This window comes from Colias croceus, chromosome 11 (assembly GCF_905220415.1).
Source record: "Colias croceus chromosome 11, ilColCroc2.1".
Taxonomy (NCBI): domain Eukaryota; kingdom Metazoa; phylum Arthropoda; class Insecta; order Lepidoptera; family Pieridae; genus Colias; species Colias croceus.
In genome coordinates this window covers 5,240,728-5,267,485 of record NC_059547.1, presented here as the reverse complement: position 1 = coordinate 5,267,485, position 26,758 = coordinate 5,240,728, and the positions used below count along the sequence as shown (strand labels likewise).

Genomic DNA, 26,758 nt, shown 5'->3' with positions numbered 1-26,758 from the left:
CATGAGAGTAAATAATAATATTTTATTCAGGTAGCATTTGAATTGAATTATTTGATCTACATCGCAGCTATGCATACAAAATAATACAGATACTACTTAGTTGATAAAATTTTATTCATTTTGTCTCATAAAAATTCTCTAAATCTTTCTCTAATCCTCATAAATTGCTCTATAAATTAGTGTTATTAAAAATAAATTACATAATTTAATTTTGGGTCAAACATTAGTGGTTAAAAAACAAGTTAGGTATTGCAACGTTTTTATGAGTTTTATAATTCGTCGTGAACACAGGTCGTGAAATTTACTAATTTTTAGATCATGCTAATACTTAACTAATATTATAGAACCTGACTCGTGAGGTAGTTGATTGACTAATCACTAAAATATACATAAAATACAATATGTATTTTCAATAGTCGCTTATTCTCTAATTGTACTTCGAATCCAAGCCACGAATTGGAAGACATTGGTATAAAGTGACGGAACTTTGGAACCACATGGAGTATCAGCTCTTTTCCCGCTCACAACACCGATGACGTAATAACTATCTCTATACAACATCATGAGAGGACCTCCTGAGTCGCCCTTACACGTATCTTCGCCTGTACGACCGGCAGCACAGATGTGAGACTTGGTTAGATGAGGATATGACTTCATACAGTCCTCTGGTGGTATTAAATGTACGACAGTGGATTGTTTAATGTTGGTGAGGTACTTTCCGTCACGTCCCCAACCAGTGACGGCGAGAGGCAAGTTGGAGAACTCTGGTAAGTCAATGTTGATGGTTGGAAGGCAGATGGGTCTTATGTATCCTGAAATAAGTGTACGGTAATTTTAACAACAATTAAAAACAATCATTCGTTATCATTTTATTGACTATCATTTTGTTTACGCAATAAGATATAGCAAAAATAACACGAAAGCTACGCCAAAGAAGTGAGTGAGTGAACGAGCTATCAGCGCCTAATTATTGCTGGAGGTAAGTCATTGCCGATACGTTCTTTCGCTCCAAAAAGGTTAACATGTATAGAAACGTATGAAAGTTTACTTACGCGTATATGGCGCCAATGCATTGAGCCTGATAAGAGCGATATCGTTTAGAAGCCGATCGTCATCGTATTCGGGGTGATGTACAACATCTTCAGCATGTAATACGATGTTCCTGACACATTCCTTGCCTCCACCAAACACCGTGATACAATCTATTGGAAACGTGCGTTTGTCATATTCAGCTAGCGTTATTTCGACGCTGAAAGGTAACATTATAATTATAATACCTAGTATCATTATATTTTGTAAATAGAAATGTAATTCACAGTAAAATTACAGTAACAACAATTATTATAATATATATTGCTCGAAAATTGGAAATAATTAATAATAATTTAAGTAATTTATTGTAAGTTGTAGGTTGGTCTCAATACCGATTTTCATACTAATTTCCTATTCTTTAATGAAATTGACGTTTGAAATTACGCCAGTCTGAGAGTGAGTTAATTTTCAACAGAATTTAGGCAGTACTTACTCGCTAATGCTAGCCTTTGGTTCATAGACACAATGGCCGGCGGTGAGCACGTATCTCCGACTAATTAATGATCCGCCGCAACTGAATGCAGCAGTCTTGTCGCCGTAATCAAAGGTCGTCTTCAAAAGTGCGGTCCAGGGAAATTGGTCTAGCTCCGTATCCATACCTCCTTGCAAGAATAAAAGACAATGGTGAGGTAACAATATGAAACATGCATATTTAAGTGATATATTTAAGAAATAACTATTGTAGAAAGAAGATTAGATTTTTGAACTTTAGAACACGAGAAAGTCATTTTTTGAGTGCCAGAATTTTTATCTTTGTAAAGTATAATAAACTCCTCATTATATTACTTAAAGGCTTTAAAATTAGATAAGAAATATAATATAATAAACAGAAAAAAAAATTTTTAGCAGTGCTGCCTTAGAAATTGTAATAGTAATAAATAATAATACCTGCAATTCTATTTTCAAGTGTCCCGTGAGTTGTTACATTATTTACAGATCTTTTCCTTCTCTGGTAATTTGGCCAATTTTTTGCTTGCGGTTGCCGAGCTTGATTCCAGTTGTTTCCGGAAGGTGCAAATAAATTGAGAAGGCTCTGCAAATCTTAGCATAAAGACAAAATATAAATACTACTATAGTCAACAAGCTTTTTTATAATTGACACCACCAAATACACTTACCTGTGATTCTCTCAGCATCAGACATATCTTTACCACAACATCCTGTTTCGGGACTGGGTGGAAAACTCGACTTCATTCTCTTGCATTCTTGGCTTAACTTTTGATTATTTTCATTTCCTATATTATCTTCATAGTTATTTTGATTTTGATTCTGTCGTGGAACATTTGGCTGGTAGTATGGATTTTGATTATTCAATTTAGGTGTACTTGGGTTTATCACTCCTGGCTGCACATGGCTGGGAATATTTGGCTGGTAGTATGGATTTTGATTATTTAATTTAGGTGTACTTGGGTTTATCACTCCTGGCTGCACTTGGCTGGGAATATTTGGTTGGTAGTATGGATTTTGATTGTTTAATGCAGGTGTACTTGGGCTTATCACTCCTGGTTGCACTTGGCTGGGAATGTTTGTTTGTGGATTGTTTTGATATGCAGGCGTATTTTGATTTGCCCATGGATTGCTTATTACATTTGAACCAGGATAAGAAGGTCTGTTTATATTTTGTTGATTGTTATATATGTTTGGATTACCAGGAGTAAACTGATTTCCTATATTTTGGTTAGGGAGACCTCCATTTGCATTGCCTGGATTTGGTACATCGTTGATGTTATTTTGTCCAGGGACGTATTGTTGTCCTGCGTAAATATTTTGGTCGCCTGGCGTATTTTGATTGCCACCTAAAATTCCTTGACCAACTGGGGTATTTTGATTGCCGCCTAAAAATCCTTGACCATCTGGCGGATTTTCCTGACTTCCTAAGGGCCCACCCTGGTTACCAGGATAGTCTTGATTCACCGGGACGTTCTGTTGACCTCCATACATATTTTGGTTGCCTGGAAAGCCTGCATTTCTTGGAAAATTTTGTTGAGGTCCGTAAAGATTCTGATTACCAGGGCGAGATTGATCATTTCCTAAGTATCCCGGATTACGAGGGAAATTTTCTTGGCCTCTGTAGCCTCCTTGGTTTATTGGTAAATTTGGATTAAATTGCCCACGACCATTGGGTTGTTGTTGTCCAAACATATTCTGATTTACGGGTAAGTTTCGTGGATTTTGGTTATCTATAGGCCTGTACATATTTTGATTTGGATAATTTTGATTACCATAATAATTTGGATTATATCCTGGATTTCCAAACCCATTTTGATCATTTGGTGAATTTTGATTGCCATATAAGAACGGATTTCTCCTATATGGCTGATATTCAGGCACTAGCGCTGTATTATTACTATTTCTCTTTGTTATTTTTGCATTTTGGTTTAATTGATTTACACCCCATACCTGAGAGCTAGGACAACAAACCTGAAAATAAAATATGGTAAGTATACTAAAGGAAAGAAAGTATTACGTGAATAATAATAATCATTCTGGACTAACAATCAACTTTTCCCAAAATTATTTTTCTTTTACAAAAGTTCACTCGGAAATACTATTTATAAACAAAACTAACTAAAACAGATAATAATGAAACAAGGAAAGAGTACCTTGTCTCCTTTAGCAATAGTTGCGAATCCTAAGATCGACGTAGTGTTATGTATCGGACCGTCGCAAGGAAACTGCTGCATCCATGACTCTTGTTGGTGTATATCCATATTTGAAAATGCTGGACATTGCTCTTTTGGTATGCATTTTTCACATAAGTCTAAAAGTAATATTAATCGTTAAGTTAATAAATACCTACTCAGGTAAGTATACAATATTATATTTTTGACCATTTTCTCAACGTTTTCTTTTAAACCTCTAATTTTGTGATTTTTTTAATATGCTTTAGCTATAGTTTAATATTATAATGCATTCATTTTCATAAATAATTCATTTAAATAATATATAGGGAATAGAAATATTCCATTCACTGATACTACTTATAATCATTTTTCAAAGAAAGCATTATATTTTCAGTTTTTAAATTTATTTGTGCTTAGATCAATTTAGATTTTAGAGTTTAGAAAAGTATCATATATGAGTATTTGTTTTCCCAAAATGACACGTAAGAAGTATAAAACAACTTATTCCTAAATTATGCATAGTTGGGTTATAAAATTTCCAGACAAAAATATATTTATGGCATGTCGAAATTCACCGAAGCATTCGATGAAGTTCCAGCAAGACTAGTTTGATGGTACATTATTTTGGCAAATTAGTTAGTCGAAGTTATATCTTAAAGTGTTCATACTAAAGTCTGGAAACTTGGCTGGTTAGTATTTTCAACTGAGCAACAGAATTTGTGATTTTGAATAACTGTAACCTTAAGTGTTACAACGATTACTACATAATATTAAAAAAGTTTTAAAAATTAAAATTAATAATGACAAAAATTATCAATTTTTCAGCTTTAAAATAGCAATCAACATGAACATCTTTCAACAATCTTTCTTTTCTTTTCTTAATTACAATATGTGACTTTATTTTTTTTCTGAAATATTTAAGTAAGTAGGTATTAAAAATCAAAATCTCACTAACCTTTTGTAAGCCCATGAACCAATAACACTTTAATCAAAAATACAACTACTGGACACTTCATTGTAAAACACCAAAAAGTAAATACAAATTCATCTGTATTTCCGTGTGTTCTTCAGAACCTTGTTGATTAATGACTGTTATAGCATAATAGAAATGCCTATGTAATTGTCATTTGATTGAAGGGTATTAGGTTGTGGGTATTTGCCACTAATTGCGTGACGTTGTGTCTTCATTAATAGTTTTGATGAAAACAACATAATACCTTCATAATTAGTAAGTTGATTCTTGGAAAGGAAGTATAAATTTCCTATTGTTTTTAATAGGGCATGGGAATTCTAGATGGCAATATTAAAATCTCGTCAGCGGATAATCGGAACGTGTGATAAGGAATAGATGAGATATGGGTAACGAAAGTAACAGACGATTCTTCAATTCTTGTGTATGTATAAGAAAATCTACGTAATATAGCCAGGATGAGTTCCAGTGTCCAGTAGATATATATTATGAAAAGTGAGTGATATTTTGTCTAGTTCATTACAAAATGGTGTTGATTTTATAGCAGACCACTTCGTTTAGACTCGCAACATATAGACTGGCGACGTTTTATTAACTGTGCAATTGACAACGAATAAAACAACGGACGATTGAGCGCCTGTAGTTTTCAAATTCGCAAAGTGAATTGAATAGCCGTGTTTGTTAATTGGTCAGTGGAATGCTAAAACGAAAACGGAGACACGCACGCACCGGGGCAGTCTAAAATTCAATTAGCTGAACGCCCTTTGCGGAACGACACACGGAATAAATAGAATGGGCCATCGTTAGTTTACTCTCACTGAACTTTAAGGTGGATGAAATTAGTATACCGTTCTATTGAACTGCACTGAACAATACCTACCATGAAAATAAGTTATGCGACTGCTGGATGACTGCAGGAATAAATATAATAGAATAGGACGCAGTGGTACTGTGGTAGTCATCATCCTTGCTTCAGCCTTTACAGCAGTCCGATCACTGTTGGACATAGGCCTCCGCCAAAGATTACCAAAACGATTACCAGCGCAGCGGCCTGACTCCAGCGCTTTCTGCCACAAGCACATATTTTATAAAAACAATGAGACTGTATTTTTTTTCCAATAGCTACTTATTCAAAATAAGATAAAGATACATCCTTGTTTTTTAATAGCAATTGCAAATTAAATATCATAAGCACTTAAATAATTCTACTTTAACGTGTAACAGCTGTCCTTAATTAATTACATTCATTTATTTTCTGCTCATTATTAATGATGATAATGAAAAACGCATTCACAATTAGGTTAGTCGTTACCATATCTGCCTCGTTAAATCTCCATTACATATCTCTGTAATATTAAACCCCAAGAGGCTTAATGCAACATGTAACTTAAACTCACATAAATGTATTTAAAAGATGAAACTTGGTTCAAATCCGCACTCGTCTTTAATCGAATTTGTTACTCTTCCGAAGTAATAATAATTTAACTTTAAATCCTTAAGGCTTGTAGTAATAACAAGTTTTTATGTGTCGACAAAATAACTGCTACATATATTCTAATATCTTTGTAGAATATGTCACGAATAAAGTTATTTTCTTTCCTAAAATTATTAATATCATAGTTACAATAAAAATGTTTTATAAAACAAATAAGTAGGTAAGTATTCTGTTCAACTCTGATTTCTTATAAAAATCTGTTTCCTATTTTCTGTCAATTAACTTCAGGTTAGGTTCAATACAGTGAGTGCTACTTAGTTCTAATGGCTTGATAACCGAGGGTGGTTTGTGAGGGGTGCCGACAATTTTGAGTACTGTTAAAGTACTTCATACACTTTGATTCTTGCCAGACTAATTTTGTGGCATGTAACCACTCCATGCAAATAATACATGCGAATTCAATACTTATTGAAACTCAACCAAAAGATAAAAATCTGGAATACTTATAATGAAAATAAAAAATCGCAAAGTTATTTTAGCCGCAAAACTAAGTTTTGTTATCCTTGAAACAATCCTTATTATTAAATCCTAAATATTAATTTAACATTATTTATTTATTAGAAAAATGCAGTATTTAAAATTTTTAAATAACGCTGGCATTAGATATTTTATAAAGTATGTATTTTTTGCAAAATTAATAAGAAAGGCGGGGTTGTATTGCTATAAATCGTGAATATAACAAAAGAAGCTTTGTTCCAATTCCTCATTTTAAAAAAATTGCTTTGAAAGGAAGCATCTAATTCACGGGAAAACGTATAACCCTACAAATAACTTCAAGTTTAAGTAACTTTGTTTTCATCTGATGGTGCTCGAAATATTCTTTTATATTCGTTTCTCCCTTCTCACCTTGGTAAATAAGGGCGTCTATTCAATAAAAGGTCTCAAAGCGAATCTCACTGATGTTTTCCGTCGACTTGCTAAAACGATTTGTCTTAATTCGGAAGCGAGGTAATATTCATTTCCTACGTAAAACACATTTTCTCCTCGTAAACGCTAAAAGTGAGTTAATAATGTTTGGAATTTACTATCTCAAACCCTCAAATGAAATAATGGCTCAGGGTTCTCGAATTACGTTTTATGAAGTCCTTTTATGCGCATATTTATTAAATATGAAATTTAAAAACAAAAGTGTATTTGCAATTCTGTGGGGTGCTCAAATACGTGTCGAAAACATATGCTAGCATGCGATATTAAATTTAAGGAAGAAATATTTACAAAATATTTTGTCTGCTTGATATTTTGTTAAGAATTCATTTTTCTGTATCGTTCACAAGTTTATATTAAAAGTAAATAAAAAGCGGAACTTAGATGAAGGACAAGAGGGCACTGATAGTTATACTAAAGTAATTTTTGTTAACATAGGATTTTAAATAAGTTAAACATGCAATAAACCATTCATGTTCCTTAATGACAACTCTTACAGCTATATTTTCATACCCCATAATTCATGGCGTCATTATCATTAAAAAAGGGAAATAATATAGACCAGAATGTTTTCACACACCATAAAGCCCAGGTCGTAATTTGAAACACTCCGCTATTCAACTTAGCCTGAAAGGTTCCCCTGGCTATGGCTCCATGTTTTCGCTCTTAGAGCTCTCACGTTTTTAGCTTTCAGTACAATTGTCAGCACAATGATCTTTTGACTGGCGCCAGGTACGAGTACGACTGCTAGTGCTCCTGAGGACTTTCAACTGTCGCTCATTTAAAACTGCAGAAAATTAGACGTCGTCGTTAAAAAATAATACTGGAACAAAATTGACGTGGGAGTTTTTTTCCGTGGTCCCTTTAATGAGTTTACGGATTATTTTTATTTTGAACATGTTTTATTCAGGTCTATCCGATAAGATACATATTTTTAATTTGGAAGGACTTTTTCTATATAACGCTATAATATCGAATGAGTATAATGTAGCCTATAGTTAATAGTACCGAATTAATTAATATTCAAAACAATAAATTGCTACGAGACACGAGTGTCATTGAACATTACAATTGGAAAATAAATCAAAGAGAAGCCGTAGATGTAGGTACATGGAGGTAATAAAGTAAATGAGCATTGGAACAAATTACGTATCCTTAATTATTTCCATTAATTACACCATCAAAGACAATATAATATAGAAATGGAAAATTTTACAGCCTTATAATTAACCCTCATATATTTTTTTCGCTATCCTTTTAAAGTCATCTATCCAGTAAATAAGTTATGAAGATTACTTTCTCCTCGCGTTTATAAAATTGCTGTAATAAAACACGCGACCCTGCCGGCTTTATTTAGGTTGCACTCCAGAAAGGGGAGACAAGAAGGCAAGGACACACTGCGGCTAAGTAGCTACTAAGGTATTAAACAAACATTGAATGTAAGCAAAGCAACCGTTTTCATGCGATTTTCTCTTTGAAGCCTTTCGAAGTTTTGCGAATAGCGTGCACTCGCCCTTTATATGGGGTGCGTTACGTAGATGTAGGCGCAGTTATCGTATTTGCGAATATTTAATAATAAATGCGCAATATGCAGGAACCATGGTTAACAGTTTGTTATCTGAGTTTTGCAGTTCACTATTAGCATAAGAGATAACTGCGCGTAAATTTTGAAAGTTTGGACGACTTGGTGTTGTGGTTTATCTTTGCGAAATGGTGTTGTGGTTTATCTTTGCGAAATGAATTCGTAGAATAAAGCTTTAAGCAAAATAATAAGATTTTCGTTAATTATTATTATCGCTGGCCGCTGCTGCATTAAATACAATTTGCGTGTTCGAATTCATGCAAGCTACCGTGGTACAAGTTTTAAATGCATTATCTACAGAAGTCTGCAGTGTTATTTAGCTTAATGGCTACTCACGGCTTTGGCTGTGATTCCATTAAGAAATCCCTATAATTACGTTGCGTCGTAACCCCGGCAAAGTTGGTTTACGAGCGCGACTGTCGGTGGACCGCAATCAAAAGCTTCCTAAACTACAACGACATAAAGACAACTTTTGCTTTTTAAATTGCTTTTATTTTTAAAACTTTGACAAATATGTGTTGAGTAAGTACCGGTTTTTTAACTGGGTGGTAATGTCCCTGGTAGATTATTATCTGTAAAATTGTTAGTAAGAGATAACGTAAACAGAAAATAATATTATCCTGCAGTTGTGAAAGCAGCTATTGGAGTAGTTACTATAGAAATACTACACTGATTTATTATAATGTACTTACATTAACTTAGATAAATACAGTCATTAACTTAGATAAATTAATTTATTAAACATTTAAACAGAAGTCGTTTCTAACCCCTTACGTAGTATCAATTTCGGAGTTTAACTGAGATGGATAGATGATTTCAGAATACACGCTTGATTTTAAGTTTTGGCTAGTTGGTAAATAAAAGGGTGGTTATTGAAACGCAAAATGAAACAAAGATGTACAACATTCTTATCCAATGATAATATAATAATCGTCCTTATAAGTAAGTGTACAATCATTTTTGTGATTTTAAATATTTTATTGTTAAAAGCTTTGCGTATTTTTTTAAGTTAAGTTGATAAATATGTACTTAGGTAAAAATATAATTATTACTTAACAAACTTTGATCATAGAAATACTCTAACGCGACCTTTTATTACTCACTCTTTCTCATTAATGAGTCAAAAGATTATAATAAATAATAAAATCCTAGAGGGGATCAAAATGTTGTAGGTATTTTTTATTTTGAAATGTGATTGTTGTTGTTAAATTCTTAGCTGTTATTATTAGTTTTTCACAGCTTGTATAACTAGTGAATACTTCGTACCTTCTTGCGTTCTAGGAAAACTAAAAATCATAAGTACGACACAAGGATCAAGCACCTGCGTCGTTTCTGAGAACATGTACGAGAGAGTTTTACTCACTGCTACGATAAACTATCTTCAATTAACAGTATTGTATGCATATAAACTTGCAAGCATTTCTAGAAATATAAAAATCGGTTAAGTGCGAGTCGGACTCGCGACACTGAGGGTTCCGTCAAGCGTCTACTTGTTGTCAATATCTAGCAAAAAACACTTTGTTGTATAATACATTTAAAAATCTTTGTATTCGTTGTTATAGCGGCAACAGAAATACATCTCTGAAAATTTCAAATATCTTGATATCACGGTTCTTGACATGCCTGGTGACTGATGACCTTTACCCTATGTGTACGGAACCCTAACAAAATAGTGCACATGTAACAAATCTAATCACAACACTGACAGTCACTACATTTGTTTTGTATTCCCGCGTGGCTGTCACGGGAATCACAGGAATTGTGTTTATTTTTCGATTTGCAATTTAGTCACATAATGCCTGTGGGGATGAAAACGATCTGCTTCGGCCGGAGAAGTTTTATTTTTTAACTATATTCTATATTATACATAATATATTCTCTTTGTTTCATAATATTTTAACTACATATTAAGATTTTATTCTTTCAATAATTATGTTTATTCAGGTTTATTCTTACTGTATACGCATTTGTCAATACCTGTAAGTATTATTGGTATATTTATATTAAAAGCTCACTTTGCAGTGTTTCCCTTTAAAGGAAATCCTTTGTTAATAAAACAATTTAGTTACAAGAAAAAAAATTATGACTACAATGTAAATTATTATTATAATCGAGTATATTTCTGTATCTAATGTAACAAATAATAAAGCAATTTGCAATATTATTTGACGATGTAATCACAGTATTACCATATATCCTACAGTATGGCGACGAATGTACTTGTGCAGAGATGATGCTTGTGATGTAACGCTAAAGTTGACTGTGGCCCGGCACCGGGAAGTTAGCGCCAGTTTCCCACTTTGATTTTCAAACTATTCAACTTATCCGAAATAGACGACTTTGCTATGACAAGGTTATTATATTCAGGAATACCTCGTCAAGCGAGCATACTTCCTTCAATAGCTCTGCGAGCTTTCCATATTTTATAGGTAAATATTTTAAGACATGTGTAGGTATGAACGTTGAAATTTTGTTTATCGTCAAAGGACTTTTGCAAAGATAAAGGTATCAAAGCAAAGCAGATTGAGACAGTAGTTCCATTTATCTTCGATTAAATATTTTAGATTGTGAGTACGCAAGCAAATTTAAATATAATAGAATTAATGTAATTAATATAACTAATGTTACTGTTCTGACTCTCCTTTATATTTTTGTATTAATATAAAAGGAAATCAATTTTGGTCTCCGGATTTTATGAACAACGGAAAAAATGAGTCTACTATTTAATAGTGGAATTACTCCAGCAACGTTCATACTAAGTCATCAAAGTTCAAAGCAAATTTTCCGTTTCTTAGCTCCGAGCATCGGATTAATTGTTTCAGCGGATAATACTTCCCGTTTAAAAGTGCATAGCAAAGGATCGTTTACAAGTCGACGCCGTTGAATGAAACTGGCATAACGAGCAGATTGACTCCCAGACTCGCTCCAACATTTAATCCCGAGGGGAAGCACGCCCAGGCCACTTTTAACGTCTGGATGGATTATATTGCACCGATTTTGGCGAAAAATATGTGTTCATCCATGATCCGAGCTATATGAGCATTGTTTCTATTTCGTTGACAACCGACTAATTTTTGCGTTTAAAAATAGAACGTTAACAGAATTGCTTGCAATTTATTTTATAGCGAATCGTTTAGGAAGCTATCAATTTTGTTCACGTTGAAAAATTACGTGTATTAAAATTATGATATTCAATGCAGGGTGCATGAGCACTTTCAACTAGCTTATAATTTCCCAAGCGATTCGGACATCGTTAACTTCCATTCATGTAAAGACTGTCTGAAAGACTTTTCATGAAATTCAAATGTTATAGGAGGTTCTTCGTTAAATTACAGCGAATTAAGTTTTTTAACTCTTTCGAGTCGCTGCAGCTGTAATGCTTTATTCTTCATTTAAATTCTAGCTTAAATAGCCCTTCTTTATTTCGCCCAAATTAATATTTAAGTTAAATAAATTTTCATCTGAATTTTATTCATCGTTTTGAATTTTAAATTGTATGAAAACATTTTAGTTAAGCGTTTTTCAGGTATTTACGTTACTACTGAACTATCAATATTAATAATCAATTATTTAAATTACTTAGTATGTTATAAACCAAGAAGTATTTGTCCCTTTGAAAGATTTATGGAATTTAACAATGAAAATAGCCAAAAATTATTTTAATAAATTAGGTATGTAATGAAAAAGTTTCAAATTTGTAAGGTGTGAAAAATACTTCTCTCATTCTCTCTTCATTCTTTTTTATGAACACAAATGCAAAATATGTTTCAGTCACCCATTGACTTATTTACAAAAAGCATCCCTTAATTTACGCCATAATTATCAAAGCTATTTTATTTCCTGAAAAAACGCATTGAATAGAATCGTCGCGGGTTCATTGTCCGACGCACACTTCATAAAAACTTCGTAATTCGTGAGTTTTATTCAGCATTCAGTTGCAGAAATGTTATCTACACAAATGTATGTACGTCTTGTATCTATTAACAGTGCACCGAATTTGCGTCGAGCTCCATGGATTACCGTGGAATCTCTCTGTTACAATAGCTATTTCAGTATCGATGTATTCGTATTATACTTAGCAATAATATCAATGTTACAGTCAAACCCCGAAGCTCAGGCACTCGTAGGTTGGACTTGTCAAACCTCAGGTCGGGCATAATGACTTTGTCAAAGCCCGAATAAATGTAATATTTCGGCCTTTTTACTCAACAATTTTCGTCAGTCATCGTCTAGCTGAGGAGTCCTATGCGCGTGCGATGCCTATGCTGCTTTGAAGGGTGAAATTCGAATTTCGAATTTGAACCTAAAATCGAAATTCTTCCATTTACCAGTCCTTCCGCGAAGAGATTGTGTTTCGGGATTTGACTATAACATCAATATGCGGCTAAGCCGAGAAATAGTCTGGGTTATTAGCAAACTGTCTTAGAACTGCGTCTTGAGATCTGAAAATGTTGAATGTTCGTACGTAAGTATTATAACTTATGAAAATAATTTGTAAGTAAAATTATACTGTCACTGTCCATCGTAAATGTTATAATGAAATACTTGTTTATTGAATAAGTAACAACAACAAAACTAAGTATAAGAAGAAGAGAGATTACGAGAACAAAAAGTTGTGTAAAAACTCTATTTTTATATATAAAATTGTACTCAAGTTCTTTACAGCTTATGGTTTTTTAAGGTAAGTCTTTAGAGGTATACTTACTATACTAAATTAGTTCGCGGCGTTACTTGTCGGGTATACCTGTATAAATTATTGTAGCCATATTATAATTATTGAGCCAATATATCTATAATTTAAATAAAATTTCAAATTACTCAACGGATTTACCTTTCAGTAATTTTCATACTTCCAAAATTTTGTAAACTTAAATATTCAGCATTTGTGTGTATTTTGATGGTTACCTACTAATAATAAAGTACCATTTAAAAGTAATTTTATCGAGATTTTCACAAATATGTACTGTGTACTAACTACTATGAGCCAAGGTCTAATTATTCAGTCATTATAACTAAGATTTCAAATCAATCGATCAATTTCAAGCCAAACACAGTCAGAAGCAATCTGAATTTTACAGCGAATTGCAGTTTATTCTCTCCATTTGAAAGTTAAGCGGAAATAACGTGTATTTGCGGGAAATTAGCTAGGTAATCTGTTCAGAATATCATTTCCTCTCCAAGCTTATGGAGCGCTTTTCCTTTAATAGATTTTGTTTCGCGTTTGTATCAAAATGTAAAATACTTACATCAAGCAAGAAGCTCAGCTGCTCCAGCTCTATTAAGTTTGAAAAACACTTTATAGTCTTTGTTTAGTAGGCGTATATTTCATTACACCTTAAAAGAAAAATATGCATAAAGTTTGATATTTTATTTTCCATAAATGTTATAGTTTGAGCTGACATTTTATATTTGCATCCTTGAGATATAATTCATTTACCTCTAGATTTTCCTAGCATAACTATGTATACTCGAATAATTATTTAATATTTATTTATTTCTTACTCTAGTCTTTATTATTCCTGAAAAATTTCTAAAACTCCTCTTTTCATTGCTCTACTTAAAATATGAATTCATAAAATCTTTTCATAGACACCATAATAAAAGAAAGCACTAATAACCCACTGTTTTACGTCTATCTAAAAGTGCCATTATACCGTTGTTTTATTGCAGCATAAAGCGCTTAATCACCGAATGGAGGTACAAAATTGTCGCATGCAGTAAGCAACTCCAAGCGGGTGTCAGCGATGCAACTAAGCGCTGCAAATTAAACTAGATGCCGCTACATCAGCGCTGGCTATCTATCTAATTAGATAACGAATTAACGTCTTTTCACCAGCTGAAACTGTTTATTTTCCTCATCAGAGATTCCTTTGCGCGCTGTAATTGGAAAACATTTATTCATCTGATACGTGGTTGTTTTAATTTTACTGTAGTTTATTTCGGAAGTGTTTCACTGTGATACGTTTTTTGTAGAGAAATGTATAAGGTTCAACGTTATTGGGAATAAGTACTAATGCAGTAAACGTGCAAAAGAAATGAAGAAAATTTATGTAAGTTCTTATACTCATTAAGTCTGAAAAATCATATGCCCGACTAGTTGTGATATTAGTTAATGTTACTGTTGATAAGAGTCATCAAGCTTATCCGAATTATCAAGAAGGAGATCTTTGAAACTGCCGTAAAGGGCAGTCACAGCCAAAATCTCATCAGAGTTAAAGGTTTCCTTCCATTTTAAATTGCTTTTTAAAGTATCTAAGAATACTTTTTTTATAATCACAATACGATAATCATTAGAGCAAAGTACCAGTTTCAATTGTCGTAGGTAGTTAAAAATAATCGTAACTACAAAGTTCTTATTATGTCTAATGAGTCAGATAATGATACAGAAATATTTTTTAATAATCGGATACTGAGTAGAAACTATTCTGCAAGTAATTGTGTCCTTATAATCCTTTGATATTATGCAATTATTACGAAAACAACATTAAATAACTTAATTACGGTTTTTGCTTCACAGCAATCGTAAACAGATCTTGATATTATTTGCATTATGTCGATTCATTTCACATTAAATAAAATGTAGCATTTTAAATGCCCACTTAAAATGAAAGGTCATAAATTATTGTTAAGTCAATGCACGTTCACTTATAATTTCCATATATTTTTAAAGAACTTAATAACACCGAAACCTTGTTATCAGATTGATGGATCGATTAATTAATTATTATTATCGGCCTATAAATAAAAGTCAAAGAAAGACTGAAGCAATAATTTACAACAACAGAATAATTCAAGACGACTGCGACTTTCATTGAAACTTTCAATATTAATAAATAACAGTATTCTGAAATTATTCTATAGTTCGGAATACCAGTCGAGCTTTAATTAATGACCTCGGCATCATTATGAATATTTTTACAGTTCTCTATGATGCTTGAAAAATGAGACGAATCGTTATCACAAGGCGTAAGGATAAATTTTTTAAAACCATTGAAAGTTCATAAATTTTGAACTGAACCTAAAGCTGCACATCAAAAAGATTTGGTATGTTTTTAGATCGGCTGTATTATTATATCGATAAATAAAGTATTTCTTCCACTTAATTATATTTTTATGTATCTATTTCTGACACTATATTTATTCAATTTCACTCCGTCCAAAATTAGTATCTAAATTTAACATAAGTACAAAAGTTATGTGCGCCATTATTTACTCATAATATACCTAAACTGCAAATATACTAAGCAAGTAATAGAATATTGACAGTACTTCCTGTATTCCTCTTAGGAGACCTAATTAGATCATACGCGTTGCTAGACAGACATGTTATAAGTACAATACACTAATCGTGTTAGTGTCGAATCTGATCCGCATTATTTGGTCACAAACATAATAACTATAAACTGTATAATAATAGCTGCATAATCCTATATAAGACGTTAATGTTAACTTTACCTGTATGTTTGTATGTAACCGTCTCCTTTACTCTCGATTTTGAACTCACTTTAACGAACATAATATGTATGTTAGTAATTCAAACTATGTACACTTATGAAAGACCGTTGACAATACAATAATTTAACTAACGATTATAAAGAAGTGGATACTATCATTAAAGCGTTTTTTTACTATATATTTGATTATTTTAAATTATATACGTACGTTACTGAAAGAGTTTCAGTTTTAAAGCAAGACATGATTAGAATTTCTAACCTAACGTATTTTACCGTAATATTTATAATCGCTTTACACTTTAATAAAAAAATCTGACGATGTAATAACAATGGATCCCTAACATTAAAAGTTTATATTTAACATCAAAATGTATCAAGGTTGTTTTGACAAAAACGTGCTAACCGTAGACAAGTTGGGATCAGAAAACCATATTGAGGCAATCCCTATGATAAGCTTAGCGGCTTTTCTCCAATGTGTCTAGACACCAGGGCATTATCATTTTACAGGTTGCTTCCTTGGAAGTTCACGCGCGAACCAAAATAAACACCTCGGTACTAATTAATTTATTAGCTCTAACGAATCTCAATTCATTCCCTAGAGTTGTATGCAAAGACATAAAATCTGTTTTGCATTTAAGTTACTTGATACTTAGATACCTTTATTAGTGTTGATATTACACTTTTTAAACAGATGTCGTGCTCTGATTCTATTAATTTAATGCATTATTGCTTGTTTATTAACAAAAATTTTAAATTAAAAATGCATATAATTTCCAACAATTTTTACTTCTTATAAAATTCCTCTATATTATGTTTCATTTGTTTTAAGGAAAAAACATAACACTGATTTAATCAAACGGGGAAAAGTCAGAAACTTGTTGATAGCTGTGAACGGATATTTTTCATCCTGCCTTTGTCAGGTGTGCTTGACAATGATTTATAACGTATCTCAAATGAAAGAATTGAAACATTTTTTAGCTCTGCTTATTTTCAAGATAGGTAGCTTCTTCTTTATTAAAATTACATTCAAGCTAAAATGATCACTGAAAGCCGAAAGGAAATAAATAATATACAATGTTTTTTGACCTTTCTAAAAAAACATTCAATATTTTAAAATAACATTCATAGTAGGTACGTAATTTAAGCTGCTTCAATCTAGCGCTCGTTAATTTTAGCTAAAATCGATCAATAAAGCTTATGGACCAGTGTACAGTTATAGAAACTATTGAATAGGAGAACTTTACGTACATTCAATATTTAGTTCGGCTGTTTGCTTCAGCACATCACGCTCAGTAGAGTCGAAGTTTATTGTTTCCGCAGCGTTTAACTCCGAAATGATGGTATAAACAAAACTTTCACATTGGACATTACTACAAACTGATTTTTTTGGCTAAAAACGTACTCGATGCTATAGACCGAGCGATTTATTCGTTTTCTACTAGCGCTTAGTATTTGACAATCACTGAATTGATTTTTTCTACAAAATATTTTCAGAGTAGAGCAAAGCTTTACATTTAGGAACTAAAGACTTCTGCTGGTACGTCTTATGTAGGGTATATATTTCATGACTAATTTCAGATTTTTTTCTTTTGCCATGATAGAGTGCACGATATAGTGAACGTCAAAAAAATATGTATCAAGTCACAAGTATACAGCAATGCTGAATACATATTTTTTCATAAAACTATGGTTTCTATGAAAATCCTTATAACAATATCACCGAGCGCCGTCACAGCCTATTTTCACACTTTTTACTACGTTTTGTTGAGTAAAAAATGCAGTCTCATGCAGATACACCATTTGGTGCAGATAGCGAAGTAAGTATGCTCTTGACGAGGTAATTAATTGAAGGGGAAAAAAACTAGGATCAGTATACTGTTGCAGCTGTAGTTTTCCCTTTTGTAAACATTAAACCTGCGAAAATTTTCACTGCAAGTTGTTAGGATACAATTTTGTTTAAGCACCTTGAAGACAAGAAGCATTGTTAGTAAAAAATGTAGAGATAAGTTAACAATATCCTAAAGAGATGTAAGCTGAACATTTAAATATACAATAATCTAGATAATTTTCTTTCGTTATGGCGTAATGAATAATGATTTGAGTAATAATATAATGGATGCATATAATTTTGCTAAAACAGGTAGGTATGTAGCAAAATTATATATTTAATAAATCTAAATGCTGTTTTTTTAAACTAAATATTTGCGTAAGTTATACAATTCAGAGAATATTTAATAATGCATATTAGAAATACCTTAAAAGTTTATTCATTTTATTTCTGGATCCCTAAACTTGTCCTTTCCCTTTTTTCCCTTATATAATTGAGAAAACTTAATAGAATATCCATAAAACATAAGTAATATCGGTTGACAATATCATAGAAGCTCCTTAAAACTTTACGGTTGTTGTGAGGGGATGCTGATCACAAGCTGAGAGGTTAAATTACTTTAATTAGTTCCTGACAGTGAGTGAATAATGCCGAAGTAGTAAAACGAGGTTGTAATATGGCTTCTATCTTGTTAAAATGCTGTATAGACGTAAGTAATTGCATGAATATAAAATATGATTGCCTGGCGTATTTTGTGAATTTTATTCTTCCTTATGCCATTTACCTTTCAAGTAATTATGTTAATGATAATTTGAAGTTTCCTTAAATTATGATTTACATAATTAATATTATGACAGACATAAAGAGACTGAACTTATTTAAGACATTAATTTTACATATCTACAAGGTATACTTTAAATAAAATACATACTTGCGTAAAATTTCGTAAGAAAGTTGGTCAATTATTCATATACTGTAAATCAAAAGATCAAAGTTTCAGATCTATTGTATAAAACTGTATAAAACATTCCTTTCTGCGTATATAAAGTTATTCAGAAACTTAGTTGATACTTACCGGATTGCGAGACGGCCACTCAAAATACGAAACTTAAATCCTTTCCAAGTGAAAGCCACTAGAATATGTATGCTAAAAGTGCTAAAACACTACGAATAAAACACGAGATATTGAAATGTTTTGTTTTACGTGCCTAACTTGTTAACTAAAGCAAAAGACTTTAAAACTTTTCAAGACTACAATTGAGTCGTAACAAGTTCTAACCAAACACAACTATTTTATTTGTAAAAATGACATGCAAAGATGCAGATGCTTGTATTCGAAAAGTTCAGTACAAACAGTTATTCCTTTGGGTGTATACCAATTACCAACAACTCGAACTTTTGCTAACTTGTATAATTGAATACAACCACTTAATATCATACAAGCTACTTGTCCCGGCTCTACCCGCATTGATTCGAGATCAAAAGAATTAAAAATATAATTTAGCTTTTACTTGTGAAATCATTTTCAAAATAGTAATAAGTTTCGAAGCTCATTGGAACCACAAAAACAAATAAATACAATTATTTCCCTATTTTAATAAAACAAATATTACATGAAATTTGCTCTATGAAATTATATAAAAGCTAAATTGTTCCGCCACAGAACGTATTTCTCATTATTTCCCCTTTTCCTCAACATAGAGAGGTTGGACACTTTTACGTCGAGGGCACTCTTGTAGTTTATTGACATTTACTTTCCGAGAATAAACACGCTGTTAAAGTCTATCTTGCCTCAAATAACGTACGAGAATTGAATATATTAACGTTATAAATGCACTCAACGAAATGAAACTTTTGAGGTTTATTAGCTGAAAAATCACAATATATTTTAATAAGATACTGATGATTTTCTCTCTTATTTTCTTTTCTACTAGAATAAGATGAGAGAGTCATTTGTTGGTATTCTAACATCTTAGTAGTGAATGGTTGGATGATATTATCCGCTCTGTTTCATGGAACTTGGATGAAAATTGGTAAAAATAGATTATGCACCTACGTAGAATACTTATATTTGGTGAACCGTGAACACGAAAGTGTGTTAGATTGTTTATTTATATAGGTAGTCTAGTATTCATTTCTAGGATTAAAAGATAAAGCGGTCAATCACAGCACTTCCCAATACAGAGCTTTATTAGACTTTGGAAAGTGCTTTAAGATTTGTTACGTTCTCTGAAATCGGGGAACCAATATCATTCGATATTGCTAAAGTTCTGGTATTATGCATATAAAGAGGGAGAAAATCTGCAAACACATTAATCTTAACATACATAAATAATCTTACAAATATCAATTACCCAATCATTTATGATATTATGTTTTAGTTATCATAAGAATTGTTAACATTATTTGTTACCTACATGTTATTGATAGCATACGATTGTTTTATTTTTTTCCTGATATTTATATTATAATATTTTACCATTGCAATAGAAAATAAATAATGAATCCATTTCCCTCTATATATATATATATATAAGCCCTCTAACCAAATCTATATTGTACCAGAAACCTATTTCTGGTACAATATAGATTTGGTTAGAGGGCCTATGTATATGACTTTGAAAATATTTAAATAATAATTATATGTAAAGTGGTGGATACTTACTATAGCATCTTTCTTATACTTAAGTTTAGATTTGTAATACTTTTCGAATCATAATAATTACATTGAGTAGGTATTAAAAACCTCAAATACTTTTCTTGAGACAGTGCGATAAACTCCAATTTCGCGGCGACAGTTCTAGATCTATTTAATATATATTTATGTTTAATATTCTTATAAAATCACCTACTGTTTTGAAACAATATTGTGACGGGGATTACGCCGTACGAGGCAGCGTCCCAGCTAATGCAATATGTATTAGCTTTTAACGTTTTCTCTACAGATAACTAAAGAAAACTTGCGACATGTTGATATAAACGTGCGATTTTTTGAAAGCGTACCTATATATTTATTTGTTCGTCGACTTATATTGATATAGTTAAGATTATAAAGAGCACTGTTATTATAATAAAGTGAAAATAACCTTTTTTAACGGATTAGATTACCTATCTATATTTTTGTACATTCTTATAATTATTATAGGATACAACGTATCGTGGATATTGTTATTTATTTTGTTTTTATCAAGTATTATAAGCATAAGAAAGTAAAAATAAATTAAAACATAAAAATATTTATCTAATATCAAAAAGGGAAACCATAAAAATGTATACAGTGATGTCATGAATCTTAGAAAGTGTTTGCCTTTTCCTTGTTTCGGTGACTATAACAACCTTATAAGATATGTTCCAAAAGTGAGAGGACTTCCAAACTTAGAAATTGGTTATAAAATACGTATTACTTATCTTATTCGTAAATAGTTTTCTCACAGTTTTCGTTTTACTCATATTACATATTTTATCAACCATTATGGAGTTTGTCCGTTGTATACGATAAAATATAAAAGTTAGTACATGAAACCGATTCGGTTCACTTAAAAAATATATATCCTTAATAATAATTTTAAGTAGGTAGTTAAGTTGGAAATATAGTCAAATAACTAATTGAAATTTGCTTATATTATTACAAAACATATTAATTTCGATAATTAAAATCCAACATAAGCTCATGTCACGTTTTCATAAGTTTTTCTCATGACGGAAACATATTTCCACGCAATATAGAGGGGACTTAAGGCGCATCCTGTCTGTTCAGTGTCAATCCATACTTTGGTTTGAGTTCGCTTTTGGCTCAAGTTCAAGTGGGACAACAAACGAGCATGCCACGGAAGGGCCGTCGATGAGCCTTAATGCTGGGCTCCGAAAGCCTGGATAAATGTGAAGCCGTTTAGACTGTACATTGTTAAATTAGTACGGGGTTGGACGCTACGTTTAAAGGAAATTACGGGGTTATATCTTTACACTTGCCATGTGCTAATATTATATTTTAAGTGCGTTTAATATTAAAATATTATTTCAGGATGAAGACTTTATTTTTATAAATTACTAGCTGTTCCGGAAAACGTTGTTCTGCCTTACTCTTATCACTTAGGGGTTATGAAAAATAGATGTTGGCCGATTCTCAGACCTACCCGATATGCACAGAAAATTTCATGAGAATCGGTCCACCCGTTTTGGAGGAGTGGTTACTAACATTGTGACACGGGAACTTTATATATTAGACATACTATTTAGTTCCAAATTTTAAACAGTTTTCTAGTGTAAAAGTCGATATACCAGTTGCGTCTTACCTATTATAAGCGGATGTAGAGCCGTCCAATGTGTAAAAATTATCAAACAGCGTTAACCTTTAAGCTCTCCTATTTTGTTATAGGCAAAACTTTGTTTTTCGCTTCCATTAGCAATAACGATTACTCCATGTTGCGAAGTGAACCAAAATAAAAGTCACCTCGTGACTGAGCCATCAGACCACGTGTTGACATGGTTTTAATATCGTGGAGTGTATTTGTGGTAAACGGAAAGCGTTGGGGAAGCTCCTTTATAAAATATCTATTAAATTACTTTTTAGCCAACTTCTTTAATGTGAAATTTATACATTATATGTATTGAAGTACCAAGAATAGAAGACTGTTTGTTTTATAAATACTGAGCAACTTCATATTTTTTAGGTTATTTCAAGAACGTATAATATGTTGATTTAAATTTTTTAGTAGGGTACTGAATAACATAATCTGTATGAAATCTTATTTACAGGATTTTAAAATTGCAAGTTTGTATTTAAAAATAATTAAATTTTATTAAAAATATCTTTAAAATTAACCAAACAATAACTGAATTCATTGTTCATCTGATTACATTAAGTAAAATTAACATGCATTTCGGCTATATTTTGCGCGCTTTCAAATTTATTACAAACCGGTAATAAGCGTATGCATCTTTAAAATTTCATTGTTAGCTTAATGTTAGCGGCATTATGGTGTTATAATAGTATTTTACATAAATTAGGCGACAAAGTGGACATTGTTGCATGTAGGGGTTTGTGTGGGTTGGCATCGGCTATATAGAGAGCTTGCCGCTGCCAAATTGCCCGTTCGCTTATCATTTGGATTACGTCTAGCGCGGCCACAATATACTACGTCACGGGAATATTCCACATTTTAAATTTATGCACGCCTGAGTCATCGATGAATAGCGCGAGTCTTATGTGTATTCATTAGCTATCTCATTTACGTTTCGAATTATGGTATCGATGTGTGCAGGCTATGGCGACGGGATTTGCAGGGTTTCAGTGTAATTATTCTTTGAAATAGTCTTAACTTTGCTGTTGTATATTAAATTATGCTTAGTGCCTGTATTATACGATAACAATACCTCCCGTCCGATTAGGGCCCTTCTGGCCTTCTCCACTCAAGCGACAGCCCAAGCCGAGGTTCGAGATCCCCGTCAAGGGGGGATGCCCTTGTGCATGTCGCTACCAGGGTGAACCTTCAGTTCACCCCCGCGTCCGCGTTAAAATGTAGAAGCCCTTCTGGCTAACATTGAGAAACACCTTACAAAAAAAAAAAAGATAACAATACCTAATTTTGCATGGAATATTGCAATTTGCCAAGCAACTGCCATATTGGTGTGGTTTTATCATTTTCTATGCAAATAGTGAGGAATGTATAAATGTACTGATTACTGAATACTTGAAATCATAAATGTCACGTGAGTCTTAGTTGCCTAATTAGCTTCGTAAGTTCGTATAGCTCTATTCAACCATTGCTTCTATGAATCTTAATACTGGCTATAATGAGAAGTAAACCTAATATTGAAACTGTAGGTGAGCATCGCAGCAGCATTTCTCCAATTTCGAGCAAAACACGCTCACTACTTGTCTGAATGACTTTTATTTAGATTCAGAGTTTCGAGCAAACATTACAGTTGGCGGACTTTTGTTTCCCCGTTGTTAATAGCGTCCAGCTGCAACCGCAGACCAACGAAGTTTTTCTCGTGTATTTAAGAGTTGCAATTTTACACTTATAACATTAAACACGCCGTTTTAGTGCTTTCAGACTTTATTTTTTATGAGCTTGATACGTTGAACGGTGAACCTAGGTGAATTTAGAGAACGGTGGATTATTGTTTCGTTATATTATATTGATTAAAGATCACAATTTGAGCTGTATGTCTAATATGAATACTTATTATATAATATTTTATTTGAAATACAACAAAAAAGGTTATTAAATATCGCATATTTGGGCCAACTGCCGCTAAAATATTTGCACATAAAACAAAATACACGTTTCATTAAAATCTCTTAAAATACGTCGCACGTTTATTTTTATTTGTTAAAGGGCTGTGGCATATTTTTTATAAATTGCAGATATTTCCAGGCCAGCGGGCTTAAGAGAAGCGACGACTTGGAAAGCATTGGCCTCCTCTTATTTGCACTGGAAATTGATTACATGTCGATATCAGTAATATCTTATTTCTGAACTTTTTGTTTGTATCTTATTTAAATTTTTAATGAATTCGGAAGAGTAGTTTTATTTTTATCGGAAATTTTTTAAATATTTTAAGTTAATTCATGGCTTATCGTAGAAAGTTTATGATATGGTTTTCATAAATAAGTTGCTTTTATATGGTGTGTATTTGCAATTGTATGTATTTGCTCATTTTTATTGAGTAGTTTTGATAAATAAATAAAATAACGATTCTGTCTGCAATCTCACTCAAGCATTAGCTATAAAGTCGATCAATTAAACAGTAAGAGACCTAACCCCTGTGGAAATGGGAATTAAAACATACATTAAATGCATGCACGGCGTTATTTATACTTCAACCATGCCTTCAGCAGACGTAAAGGCATATTCAGTGGCTCAAACGATGCGTGGGTTTCTTTTGACGGGCAAAACGTAGTCGGACTTCCCGTGGAACGTTTAATCCTTGCTTTTGCGATGGTGAATACTTTGTCAAATGAATGTGAGGTGTTGGCGGATGCTGGGCGCTGTTTACGCACCGTTGGTCTATAAATTGACTTTATGGAGGACAGTGTGAAAGAACTAATACAACAGCGCAAGGAATGATAGAATAATTATAAATGCGAAAGTTTGTGATGATAGACGTGTATATGTATGTTTGTTCCTCTTTCACGCAAATACTACTGAACCGATTACAATGAAATTAGCACTCATAATGAGGGTATCTTGGATTAACACATAGGATGAAGTCGCGGGCGAAAGCTTCTAAAGTTATAAAGTGTTTTTGTATTTGAATATTTCGAAAGGATTTCAATTATATTATGACTAATTCAGTTACTCGTGTAAAATACAGTATTACAGATTCTTACCGTTGTAATAACATCAATCAGATCTTAATATCATTCATTTCTGATTATGCTTTGATTACCTACCTACGTATTTTCTTTTCATTGGATATATTTTATATTTTCCTTTGCTATTGAATAAGTAATGAATACTTACTTAGATATCACAGAATCAGTCACTAATAACTCTTATTTTTATATTGGTTTCATTTTAAATCAATAAACTTATAGCTCACCTATTTTGATTACAAAATGTGTGTGTTCTTTTCATACTCTCTTAAATAAATAGGTAAAGATTGCAACGGTTCCAGTCATTTCCATTGTACATTTATTCAAGGCGTTTATTTTATGCATACGAGATTCGCCGAGAAGCAAACGTGATAGCTAAAAAGTGATAATAGTTGTACCTGCAGCTGTAAATTCGTACTGTGTACGGTAGTTCTTCGTATCGCGTTCTAACTTCAGCCAGATAAAGTTTCAGACGCAATAAACTTGACATGACTTAATAAGAATGACATTAAGTTTGTATAGTTGTATATCCTAGTTTTAGTGAGCTCAGATTTACTGAGCATTTTCCGTTAAATGCAGGTAGAAGACAATTTTACGTAGCACAATAGAACGTTTCGTTTTGCTCCAAATTTAGCGGATTCCGTTTGCTTTGTGGACGTATTACATGAATTCATGAGTGTAGTTCATTTACATGAACGAATTGGATTGCAGCGTTCGTTCAAGCGTTTTAGTGGTTTTATCTATATTCCAAAATTTCTGATATTATTCTGTGCTATCGTAACATTAACGTTATTTACAAATTTTTATGAATTTTTTTGTTATTCTGTGTAGAATTATACTGATAAAAAATAAAAAGGCAAGGAAATCTAAGAAGATATATGCGTAACATGAATTTCATCGAGTCAGCAAGTTTATAGCTCCTAAAGTGATATAGTCGAACACAATGTCGTAGAAATGATTGTTGTTTTCTTATGACTATTTTATTTCCTTAACTGTAATTTTTTCCACAAGGAAAAATATGAAAATAAATGTTTACCCAAAACATCTTGGCGTGAGTGCCACAAGGAAACCCCATAAGTCCGGGAAATGTGATAAATTATTGGCCATTGTCCCGAAGGACCAATTTAACATTGATTTTCCTTTCAACACACGTCAGCAATATATTTTTGTTTAAGTATACTTTGGGAACTGTTAGTGGTACGATTTTTGTGACACGTTTTGGGCGAGATTCGGGCTAGATAAGGCTCGCAGGAGATGCGTTAAATGTTATCATTATGATTAATCACATCCCACGTCATGCCCATTTTTTAGTTACTTACTTAAAAAACTATATTTGAGATAATATTGGCAACGTTGGCAACTCATTCACAAATATTTCTATTACTTCAGTATCAAGCTTTAAGCTCTAATATGTGTAGATCACATGAATGTTTGTCAGTTTATCAAGGGGTTAAAATAAAACAAAATG

At 32.3% G+C, this 26,758-nt stretch overlaps 1 protein-coding gene across 1 annotated transcript; it reads right to left on the bottom strand.

Moving 5' to 3' along the window:
• On the bottom strand, positions 1–4,821 carry LOC123695720 (protein masquerade-like). Its single transcript, XM_045641629.1, has 7 exons — positions 4,672–4,821; positions 3,696–3,853; positions 2,211–3,513; positions 1,981–2,133; positions 1,526–1,694; positions 1,053–1,249; positions 1–812 (listed from the first exon to the last, which is right to left on the bottom strand). The coding sequence occupies exons 1-7, from the start codon at positions 4,730–4,732 to the stop codon at positions 421–423; spliced, it is 2,433 nt and encodes an 810-aa protein (XP_045497585.1). The 5' UTR covers positions 4,733–4,821; the 3' UTR covers positions 1–420.
• Between the last annotated feature and the right edge of the window lie 21,937 nt (positions 4,822–26,758).